General features: G+C 34.8%; 1 protein-coding gene across 1 annotated transcript in view; it reads left to right on the top strand.

Moving 5' to 3' along the window:
• LOC126248061 (metal-response element-binding transcription factor 2) overlaps positions 1-6,554 on the top strand; it is a 122,893-nt gene extending 116,339 nt beyond the window's left edge. The window contains exon 13 of the mRNA XM_049948701.1: positions 5,545-6,554. Coding sequence (XP_049804658.1) covers positions 5,545-5,594 — 50 coding nt within the window. The 3' untranslated portion in view covers positions 5,595-6,554. The remainder of the gene's footprint in view (positions 1-5,544) is intronic.
• Positions 6,555-13,089: the final 6,535 nt, after the last annotated feature.

Here is a 13,089-nt window from a genome sequence, read left to right as displayed (position 1 = left end):
AAGAGTGCCAAAACAATTCTTTTGAGCTATTTATCAGATAAGCAAAGACACACTTGTTTTATATGAAAACTGTCTGTTAAATTTTTACAATTTTACTGCATTAGATGATATGATTGGCTACTATTCATTTAAACATGTCTGATAAAAACAGGAACACTGACCCTAATGAAGTGGATATCTGTTCTCCGTTAAAATTGTGCCGTTATTGTCTAGCTTAACACACAAAATTTCTTTGTAGTTATTCTCTTATTGTTCTGAATGTCTGAAATTCAGATTGTGACCACTTAAAATTGCCCTAATTTTCCCCTAATTGTTGTTACTTAAGATTTCTAAATTATTTTATCAATTTTCTAACTGTCCAATTTTCTTTTAGACTGTGAGGTTCCATTATCATAATCAGTAAGCTGAAGACTGTTTATGCTTAAGTCTGAGATGAGTAAGGAAATGACATTTTTAATATGTGTGAAATCCAAGCCAAAGTGTTTTAAAGTAAAGAATTGGGTCCTGCTAAGTTATTTGTGGGAGTCTGAAACATTACAACAAAATTTTTAATACATTTTGAACATTGTAAATAAAAACTACTTTTTTTACAGAATAAATGTAATGCAATGTATCAGTGTTAGTGCATATATGTAATCTTTGGTTGGTTGTGTTTTGATTTTTACTTATGGCATGTGTTTGTATCTGGCAGCTAGCACCCTAACTTCCTCATTTGATTATTCTCAATGGGATCTTCAGTTGGCTTGTATATACATTATTCTTTATTGGTGTGAAAAGTTTTTTTTTCTGTCTACTGGGTACATCATTTAATTTCTGTTTTATGTTTTTGTGTAATTTATATTTTACATGAATAGTGAGATTGGCTCAGTTTTCAACTAGAAAGGTTTGAAGTAACGCCTTATTCACATCCATGATGGTTGATGGCCAGTGTATTACATTGTTACTTTTACTCTGTCTAGCTGATTTTAAGAGATATGCCTCTTTTTCATAATAAATATCGCAGTAATCCTAAAATACAGGTGGAAAATATTGCCTTTCAGTTTCATGAACTGCAGCCTATAGTCTTCAGTGACTTTGAACTGCTTTAAAAGTAGTGCACTAGTTGTTTTGGAACCAAATCTACAGAATCCCTAAGGGTGTGCAGAAGAAACAATTATTAATGATTAAATTTAATTCATTTCCAATGCTCACCATAGACATGAGTGAGATAATACTCCTGAAGTCTAGAAGTAAATTTGTCTAAGAAGTAAATTTGTCTAAGAAGTAAATTTGTCTAAGCTGTTAATTGGGCTTTAAGTAAAGTAGACATAATCCTAAAAATACAGAGGGAATATATATAATTCAGAATGGGATGTGTAATATTTTAAAACGAAAAAGTGTTGTATGTTATTATTTGACCAGCTCTCACTAAGTGAAGACAATGACAGAGTAAATAGGTCACTGGCACTGGATGGAGGAAAGGCAGTTGCAACAAACTGAAAGTGCAAGTCATGTTTGAAACAACAATTAAAGAAATCAGTGTAGGTTTAAAACTGTTTCGATGGTGATGAAAATTAGGAAAATCAATTCAATTTATCTCAAAATCATGGGGAGGTAGGAAGTAGGGTGGTTATAGGAAGAACCAATATAATAAATGTACAATAAAGTTTGATACATGATAGTTAATGCCTGAATTTATACATCTCTTGTCTAATTTTTGAAAATGTGAAATCAGTTCCCAGTATGTTTTATGTGCTCCCTTTTCCTTATTATTTGCCATCTATTATAAACATTATTTGAATATGGAAACTCACTAAAGTTAGATTGAAAAAAAAAAAAAGTAAAGTGTGTATGTCGACCACATAGTTAGTTAATAAGGAAGTCAAAGTCGTCAGCAATTATCAAAACAATTTTGTTCTGAACTGTCTGTTTCTCTATATTTTGTACAATAAAAGAGAGCATGTTGACCCCCCAGAGTTAGTTAATAAGTCAGTCATCAGCAGTTATCAAAACAATTTTGTTCTGAACTTCTGGTTTCTGATGCTGTTTGCCTTGAATATAGGCTGTGCCATCTTAAAAGTGTATAACATGAATGGCCCAATTTTTATCTTTAAGCTGTATTTAGCTGCTAAGCAGTTATTCAGTTTACACAACTCAGAGTTGACACTCATTTGACAAAGATACTATAGTGACAATGGTTCCTAAATCTTATGTTAAATTCTTTAACCTGTGGTATTCTGAGATGTCAGTGATGCCTGTCATAGTCACTAAGAATATAATGCATTTGCAGTTTGATATATATTGTACATCCTGAAAAGATGACGCGAAAAACCCATTAAAGATGACTGATTTTGTGAAAGTGTTGATATATATATATATATATATAATTTTTTTTTCAAAATTCTTGCAACCATGCAGATGTAAAACGTCACTGTTTTGAATTTGGCTGTGGAAAAATCTCCAGTTTGCTGTTGCGGCTAGAAAGTAATTCTTTGCAGAAGGAATTCTTTGTGACCTATATGCAAAATTTTTCATATATATATATATATATATATATATATATATATATATATATATATATATATATATATATATATATATATATATATATATATATATCGTATCAAGAATAAAGTTTTAAGATTATTTTGAAATTGGATTGTTGTGATATACAAAGTGATATACAAAATGATTAACATTTTCCTTACATTTTAATGAACTTACCAGATGCAGCTATTAACATTGTTCAGTATGTGCCTGTGTCGTTGATCTCTTACACTAGTCTGTCATGCAGTGATTTATGCAAGTGCTGGCCATCAAGAAGTTATTGAAGCATAAATGCTTAGCAAAGACTCAGACTTAAAGACATATTAAAACTGAACTGTCCCAACACACACCTTGTGTGCTAAGGTACAACTGCCAAAGCACTGAAGCATTAATTTTGATGATGATAAGTTTTATTTGTGACATCTACCCCACATGTTGATCGTACAGGTTACAAAAGGTGTCACACCACTGACAATTGCAGGCAGTGTTATAAAATTTAAAATAATTAAGCAACACTATAGAACAGGGGAATGAAGGAAATAATGTTGTAATTGATGTGGTCTTGGTTTATACTCTTGGATTCCATGGAAGTGACTATTTCTTTTTTCAGTCAGAAACTGTATTTAAAAAGGAAGCACTAAGCATATCCATGTGATGAGTCTTTGGAAATGACAAACATTTCAATAAAAGTACAATGGATTTGAGGCAGAAAATTGAAACATCTTTGCTGTTATTGAGGGTCAGAATAATTTAAAATTATTAACTAAAAGCAAACTACTGTTTTCATTATAGAAATAATTCAAGAGCTGGTGTGCTAGCTGTACTATAGAAACATAGATTTTTAAAATTTGCTGCTGAAGTGCACAGTTGTTGCCTTGAAAGATGTTTTCTTATAAAGTGTCTGTCTTCCTTTACGGTAAACCTCAGCAAGATTTTTCTCAGAATAGAATAAGTCCAGATGTAAATGATATGTATAATTTGTTGTCCCATAATTTTTATTACTTTGTAGTGAAAACTGCTGCTGTCATAGTGACATTTCTTTGAGCTGGTCTTGATCCTTTCCTGTGTACACTTTCTGGTTTGCGACATAGTAATTGGTGGTGTCCCATGCAACCCATATCTTGGTATCATACTCTCTAAAGATATATGCCACAGACAGGGTGGTGGTGTTGCACAGTACTTTTAAGAATTCTGTTATTGCTCAACATACCTGAACCAGTGAATCCTCAAGGTCAAATTGAAGGACCAGTATATGCAAAGGTTATGGAAATCTATTTTATATAATTAGCTGAATCTTTAAAAAATTTCTGTGTAGTCTCATTAAAAGTTGTGCAGCAGTTCCTCAGTACCACACAAAATGTCATTTCTTGTAATCATTTGCACAATAGGAACGTGGTAGTTAATGGTTTTTTTCATATTGTAGCTATTTTCTGTGCAACACCTTTTCTATTTGGTGAGTAGTGAACTATCCTCATATGCACAGTTGTACTCCATTCATGATTTTCCAACTGTTTAAAATTTTTTAGGTTAATTAACCCTCCAATTACCAGGATTTTTTGTTTCACTGAGTGCCACTATGGTCATAAAGACCCCAAGTAATTTACACTGGATATATTGGCAGTATTTCATTTGTTTTTATACAGTGACATAACTCAGTTGAAAACAGTTTTAGACGTTGCCTTCATCCTCAGTCTTAAACATCCTCACATTTTAAACAAAAGCAACTCTGGCTGTTGTCTTCAGACAAAAACATCTTCTGCACTTTCATGGATATTTTCTAGTACTAGAGATGTTCACAGTTCAAGAAGAAATTCTGTTGTTTGTTTATGTCTTCTAGTCAGGATTTAAGTCCATCCAAATTCTGAGAGCATTCCGGCTACTAATAACTATATTATAAGCAATAACCATGGGCCATCATCTTACCATACAGTTTGTAGTGTTTGTCCTGACTAATTTGTTTGTTGTGTCGACACCTGACTTAGTTGCATTAGTCTAGGATTATGATAAATTTTGCTGCTTCACATTCATGTATTTTCTTTAGAAATGCTTAGTACTCAACAGTATTACTTTCTCACCCTTTTTTGGGCAGTAGAAGACTATTGTAGTTGATTCATGGAATCCAGAAAGACTTGTAGCTGCAGTTCTTTCCTAGGTAGTTAGACAATTGTTTCCTATTGTTCTAAGCAGTGGAATATGTTTTAGTTCAAATGCTTTTGACAACTCCAAATTTGTGAAGAAATTATCTTGTGTAATATTTTCACAACTCCTGGACGATTGTTCTGTCAGTTCCAACACTACTCATTTTCCCTGATTTATTTCTTTGAGCTGGTCTTGATCCTTTCCTGTGTACACTTTCTGGTTTGCGACATAGTAATTGGTGGTGTCACATGCAACCCATATCTTGGTATCATACTTTCCGGGTTTTGGGGGGTATACTGGTGAAATGGACAGCTGGCCGGGGTGGCCGAGCGGTTCTAGGCGCTACAGTCTGGAACCGCGTGGCCGCTACGGTCGCAGGTTCGAATCCTGCCTCGGGCATGGGTGTGTGTGATGTCCTTAGGTTAGTTAGGTTTAAGTAGTTCTAAGTTCTAGGGGACTGATGACCTCAGAAGTTAAGTCCCATAGTGCTCAGAGCCATTTTTTGAAATGGACACCACCTTCTAAAATTTACCAGTTGTTCATCAACTGTAATATTCTCATGTGGTTTGTATACTTTGTGTAATGTCCTTACCCACCCTTCATTTGCACCCTCATTTGAGCCAATTTACTGGGTCTATCTTTGTCACTACTGCTGTGTATCATTGGATCAAACACACTGTGATATTCTGTAAGTTGGTTCCTAGCCATAGAACTACAGAAAATAGATGAGCCCAATCTAGCTCCATAAATTCACTATTGCCCTCATTATGACCTTTGTACACTCCTGTAAGTATAAGCAGGCCAAGAAAGCATTCAAATTCTTCTATGTCAACATCTATAAATCTGTTTTAGAAATTGTTACCTTTTTGTTGGTTTCAGTTCAAAATATTGTGGAAAATAATAGGCTTGATAAAGAATTCACATGCTGACTGTGCAGTATTTACATTCCTTACACTATGCTGCATTGGACCTGAAGTCTTTCTAAATATGTTTCGAGAGGGCTGCCTCACAGGTAATCTAACAGGATTTTTTCTCCATTATTTTCCACTTCTGGATCCAAAAACAATGGAAGTACTATTTTAAATATATACTTGCAAGCTACTATTCATTACTATTTTCATCATCATCATTGCTGTTTTAAATAAATGTTAGATGAAATATACTTGCTTGAAAACATTCTCAAATGAGGTGTCATCAACTTAGGAAGAATAGTTTCCAAATCTCCAAAACCGTCATCAGAATCTTCGGCTGATTCACTGCCTTCAGAAATAATTGCATCAATCTCTTCTTCATCATCAGGAGATATTTCAGTTCTCTTCTTCATTCCAAACTGGGTGTATTTCAGAACTACTCAAATGTTTTCTACTCGTAATGTAATTCACTGATACACTAATGCTAAACACTAACAACTACTGAGGTAATACACAACAGCAGCTGAGGCAAGGGTACAAAAATATGTGGGAATATTATTTTCATTGTTGCAAGTGTTTCCTATAGTGGCTGTTCAATATAATGCTCATCATTCTATGTTACGTTCAAGAAAAATAAAAATGAAAAAATTAGATGGGGTCATACGCAACTAATGGTACTCAGTGCAAAAACCATGAATAAATTCAAATGTGTTCTCAATATAAAACTGAACAAAATAGGGGATACAACTAACTTGAAGGGAGACAGCTATATATTTTGAAAATAATAGTTTTAAAAAAACAATATATATCTAAAAACAAAGATGATGTGACTTACCAAATGAAAGCGCTGGCAGGTCGATAGACACACAAACACACACACAAAATTCAAGCTTTCGCAACAACCTGTTGCCTCATCAGGAAAGGATGTGGGTTTTAAGGGAGAGGGTAAGGAGTCATTCCAATCCCGGGAGCGGAAAGACTTACCTTAGGGGGAAGAAAGGACGGGTATACACTCGCGCGCGTGCACGCACGCACACGCACGCACGCGCGCGCACGCACGCGCGCGCACGCACGCACGCACACGCGCGCGCACACACACACACACACACACGCACACACACGCACGCACACACACGCACACACACACACATATATATATATATATATATATATATATATATATATATATATATGGATATGTGTGTGTGTGCGAGTGTATACCCGTCCTTTTTTCCCCTAAGGTAAGTCTTTCCGCTCCCGGGATTGGAATGACTCCTTACCCTCTCCCTTAAAACCCACATCCTTTCGTCTTTCCCTTTCCTGATGAGGCAACAGTTTGTTGCGAAAGCTTGAATTTTGTGTGTTTGTTTGTGTGTCTATCGACCTGCCAGCACTTTCGTTCGGTAAGTCACATCATCTTTGTTTTTAGATACATTTTTCCCACGTGGAATGTTTCCCTCTAATATATATAGCGCTGGCAGGTCAATAGACACACAAACATACACACAAAATTCTAGCTTTCGCAACCAACGGTTGCTTCGTCAGGAAAGAGGGAAGGAGAGGGAAAGACGAAAGGATGTGGGTTTTAAGGGAGAGGGTAAGGAGTCATTCCAATCCCGGGAGCAGAAAGACATACCTTAGGGGGAAAAAGGACGGGTACACACGCGCGCGCACACGCGCGCGCACACGCACACGCACACACACACACACACACACACACACACACACACACACACACACACACACACACACATATACAGACACAAGCAGACATATTCAAAGACTTGGTCTTTGAATATGTCTGCTTCCTGACGAAGCAACCATTGGTTGCGAAAGCTAGAATTTTGTGTGTATGTTTGGGTTTGTTTGTGTGTCTATCGACCTGCCAGCACTTTCGTTTGGTAAGTCACATCTTCTTTGTTTTTAGATATATTTTTCCCACGTGGAATGTTTCTCTCTATTATATATATATACACCAAACGGGAAAGCGCTGGTAGATAGACACAATTAAAAAACACACACACAAAATTTCAAGCTTTCGCAACCCATGGTTGCTTCATCAGGAAAGAGGGAAGGAGAGGGAAAGACGAAAGGATATGGGTTTTAAGGGAGAGGGTAAGGAGTCATTCCAATCCCGAGAGCGGAAAGAGTTACGTTAGGGGGAGAAAAGGACAGGTACACACACACACACACACACACACACACAATCCATCCATCCACACATGTACAGATACAAGCAGACATATGTAAGCCGTTACATATATCTGTCTCTGTCTGTGTGTGTGTGTGTGTGTGTGTGTGTGTGTGTGTGTGTGGGCGCGCGCGCGCGCGCGCATACCTTTCCTTTTTTCCCCCTAAGGTAAGTCTTTCCGCTCCCGGGTTTGAAATGACTCCTTACCCTCTCTCTTAAAACACATATCCTTTCGTCTTTCCCTCTCCTTCCCTCTTTCCTGATGAAGCAACTGTGGGTTGCGAAACCTTGAAATTTTCTCTGTGTGTTTTTTAATTGTATCTATCTGCCAGCACTTTCCCGTCACAGAATTGTTGTTTTTAATATATTTTTCCCACGTGGATAATTTTTTTATTTTTTCAAATTTGCTTATAGGGTCATATTGACCCTAGTGGAATTCAGAAAGTGAAAATTTAGGTCTTTTTATTTCTTATAGGTTTAAGCCAATAGTTTAAAGTAAGCTGGACCACAATATATATCTTTTTCTTTCAGTGCAGTTATTTTAACTACTCATTCCTTATTAATCATGAGTAACTAAATTCACAGCACAAATTAAAAACATGAGTACAAAATATATTAAACCTAACAATACAAAGAAAGTTGTGTATTAGAACAAATATTACTTTCATTTTGCTCTTATTTTTTCTACTTTTTAAATTGTGTGTTATACTGTTGCAGCATTATGTGAAAACAGTTTCTGTATCTTTTTATATATACCTGGAGCACAAAAATTTTTGTTATGTTTTATTTCAAAGTATAGGCTGTACTATTCCTGGTTTTAATTAATAAATTGTATTATTGTTGTTGCTATATGACCTAATATCCAAATCTCTGCTACATTTTTCCTTTTTTGTATCTCAATTTTTCTGGTGTTGTTGGTTCTATGAACATTGTCTCCCACGTAGTTCTGCCACTAATTGTCAAATATTTTGATGGCATTGTTGTGGAATGAGACTGGCTTATATTTAAATTCATCAGTTAATTAAGATTTGTGCATATTAACATTGTATACATGTTTATTTTGTGCAATTTCAAATGGTGGAATTTTATCATATCCTGTTAAATACTACAGCAAACAAATACAAGCAGATAAATTGCTTCCATGGATATTTCACCATGCAGTGTTCCACCATGCCTGTGATTTACCTTTTCTTAAATATTGTGATTTGTGGTTCTGAAGAGCATCCTAGGTGAAAGTAAAGGCTCCACATATGGATATAAGCTCCATAATGTGTTTGAAACATTTGGAAACAAAGACTGTGATCTTCCTTTTCTGCTATTTTTGAGAAATAACTAAGAGAGCTCATCGGATGTTCGCTACAGTTGGCCTAGGTACTGGTAGACCTTAACGCTGAGTGACACATTTGGCTTGTTATTGCTATATGTATAAAACTTAAGTTTTAGCCAGGACAATGTATCTGTTGTCATGTAAGTGTAAGGCCCTTTAAGGGTAACATATGAATTTGTTGTTACAATTCTTGTTGGCTTTACTGCAAGCAAAATTCAGAGTGATATTTTGCTCTGTGAGCTCTTTAAATCATCACATTTTTTTATGTTTCACATAGACCAGATCCCACATGCAGCAGTGTTGTCTTACCTGAGTTGAGCCTGGTCCTAATTGTATATCTGGTATACATGGCAACTGGACATACTTATTGGTTCACTGTCATAATTCCTAGTCTTATTGATAAGGTCTGATGAAACATATATCATATGTATTCTCTGACTGAGTTAGCACCCAATCAACAAACACACACACACAGCCTGAATGATGTTATTTGCATGATTTTTCTTCTGTTTAGAAGGCATCTCACATTTGATAAAAAAAAATCCCATTGCAAATTGGAATGATAGTTTGAAGCTTCATTTTATATTCTGAGATTTAAAATTACTGAGTATTCCAGTGTGTTAACGTCTTCTGTTACAACCTCTTGTAAAAGAATGATGACTAAACCAGCCCCACACAGAAAATAATTGCGATGTTGAGATGTCACTTTAAATAGTTTACATACAAAGTTGATAATTCTTTGAAATTTGTCATGATAGTACCATCATTAATTGTTTCTGTATTGTTAAATGTGCTTTGACAGATTTTGGTGAATCCAAACTTAGCTCTGTTGCAGTGTTCAATCAGCCTCCATGTTCTCATCAGTCTGCTATCACTTTGAGCTGTAATTCTTTCTTGAGTGTGGATTGGTTCAGTGATTTATTTTCATATTTTTTGCAATTTCTCTGTTACTAGCACTAGCCTAGTGCATGTTTTACCAAATTTCTTTTTGTTGGTAGAATTTTTAAAAGATACTGTTGTCTTGTTTTTTGTAATATTTGCTGTAGAATCAATGGAAAATTGATGAAGAGTTTCTTCCGGGAATTGTTTTGGTGTTCATATATATATATATATATATATATATATATATATATATATATATATATATATATATATATATATGTTTGTTTCCCTTTAATATTTCTTTCTGTCCAAGCCTGATATGGGCATTAACTCAATATCTGCATTCAAGACATCAGGAATGTTATTCTTTCTTGCGTCTTTTCTGCTGCATCTGATCAGCTTTGATTCAGATCATCTAATTTTTAAAGTGTTTCATCCACCTACTGAGCCACTGTCCCATGTCATCAGCTGTGCCAACACATGGTGCCTGCACTTGGACCACTCTTTTTCTGGATTTCCATCAGTTATAAAAACCTTTAATATTGATTAAGGACAAAACATATAGATATAAATCCAGTATCATGGTGCATGCTCAGTTCTTAAAATTAAATTTTCTGTGCCCATCTATTGCTCTTTATGGAGGAAATAGTGACATGAAGGACTACTTTGTTTTAAAAGACAAATTGTGTGAACTTAGTCTTTCCCAGTGTATAATAACCTTCCCTGCCGCCGAATATATCTCTGTAAGCTGAGCTGATCTGATCTGTCATTGTCAGGCACTCCTGCTGTGGTGCGTATGGATGACACCATCTGGCTGAATACCCGAAAGCAGTTCATGATGACAAATTATTTCTTTTAACTTTCCATAAATCAAGGCTAGCAAAGCTTATTTTTACTATACTCATTTTACTATTAGTACATCAGAAACAATATTGTTGTAGAAAGACGTATCTCTTTATTAATAATGAGTTCTTGATGAAATCATACTGAAGGCTGATAACATCTAGTTGAGGCTTAAGCTCTGGGCCAGTTATAAAAATGAAGGATGGTAGAACCCAAAGCTAAACTTCAGAGTATTGAGTCATGTAAATGATAACTAGTGTATTTGTTGCTAAAACGTTAGGGGGGGGGGGGGTAGAATTTGAGATATGTATGAACACTGCAGTGATCAGGAGAAAACTTTCACAGTATTACTTGGTCCTGAAGTACAGCTTCTTATATGAATGGTAAAGCATGTAAGATCAGTAGTTACAAATATTTGATTATTTTTGTTTTGTCCTACAACCAACATTTGCAACTCAAGTGCACTTTCTATAATATCGTGCTTTCATTTGTTTTTGAAAAGTAGATCATGCTCTTAAGGTATAAGTATTAGCAGAATCAGTGAATACTTTTGTGATATTTTATTTATTTTGGGATTCTCGTGTCAAAATAACATTAAAAAACGCACAAATAAAGCAGCCTCATAGCTGTTCCACCATTTGTATATTACAAGAAAGTGTTGTATAGTGATTAAGATATAAATTTTCAAGTCACAATGACAGCATTTCATGATCGGATGCAGAAACTTTGAAAAACTGACGGAGTTATATAGTTGATGCTTTATGTCTAAAATGGTATCAGTCAGTTTTAGGTAATGATTTTTAATTTGTTATATATGTGAATTGTTAGTTACAAGTGTAATGGACAGAAAAAAGTGTACAATGTCAGAGAACATAAGACAGAGGACATTGGGTGTGTGCAAAGCATTGTCACGTATGAACACCATCGGTGTAACAACTGTGTTACAAGCATATCGAACCTCATAATTTGTTTTAACATATGGACTATCTTGACATGTTCACTGAAGTGGGGTTTCTCAGAGTATGCTCATGTAGGCAAAATTTAATTCTGACAAAATTTGGAGATTATAGGAAACTTACTTTCTGATTGAGCAAGAAATCTGACTTTTTACTATATTTTTCAAGGTAACCCCACCAATTCCAAGTAGTTACATTTGATTATTGTGCATCAGTTAAAATATTTTGACTCTAGTAACATCAGGACCATATAATATTTTGTGCTTTATCTGTTACGTACAGTACATAATTTTTGTAACATGTTGCGTTTGCTGCATCTGTTTTCATGTAAGCTGGTATACGATTCTTGAATTTTTGTTCATTTGTGTGTGCAGGCAGTCTGTGTTATAAGATACTTCGGAGTAGCTTATCACGTTTATTTGTAAGTTTCTGATATAATTGAAGTAGAAAAAATTGTTGAATTTTGCTGTATGCTTTCCACTTAACTTTACAGAGCAGTGGTTTTTCATCTTTGCTATTGTGCAGTATATTAGAAGTCCTGAGATGTGTCTTAATTGTTGATTTATGGTTTAAATACTCAGCATTGTCACAGTTAATGTACTTGGGTAGAAAAATTGGACAAAAACATGTTCATTATGAATGTGAATTACAAGAAATATTGTTGTGTGAAATTGGCATGTAAAAGTAAGGACAGCAACTGAATGTTCCAGGTGTTGTAGGACATCAGCAGTGTATTTGTTGGTTACAATTATTGAGGATATGTCTTATTTTTAAGAATTCTCCCTGTTGTTTGCGTGCCAGAAGCTGAGTGTGTGACATTGTCGTCTCTTTCATCTTTGAAAAAATTAATTCAGATAATTTTTTATGAAGTTTATCACAAGTATAACAGAGTATCAGCATTATTCACAGGATAAACTATGCACTATTTTGATACATTTGATGTTGTGGAATCATTATGTTTACAATTTACAATGAGTTGTGCACGTGTAAAAGCAGAATATGGTTTATAGCCATTTATTTGCTTTTAGTGTACAAAATGTAAACACATTGTGGTATGTATGGGTGCAGGTATTAATCAGTTTTGTAAATAGATACTTGGCAACTTACAATGCATGAAATGAAATGTTGACAATATGTGTGAACACACATACATATTTATTTGTTATTGTTAAAGTGTCTCTTTCAGACAAATTATATGACAGTGTATATTTAATACAATGGGTGAAAGTCTAAGCTATTGTTTTTGTGAAATACATTTTGTGCCACAAAATTCCTGCCCGTTATCAGTCTGAAATATTCTAAATCATTTTAAAA

The sequence above is a fragment of the Schistocerca nitens genome, chromosome 3, assembly GCF_023898315.1.
Source record: "Schistocerca nitens isolate TAMUIC-IGC-003100 chromosome 3, iqSchNite1.1, whole genome shotgun sequence".
NCBI lineage: Eukaryota > Metazoa > Arthropoda > Insecta > Orthoptera > Acrididae > Schistocerca > Schistocerca nitens.
The sequence above is the reverse complement of the archived record's forward strand: the minus strand, read 5'-3'. Positions and strand labels throughout refer to the sequence as shown.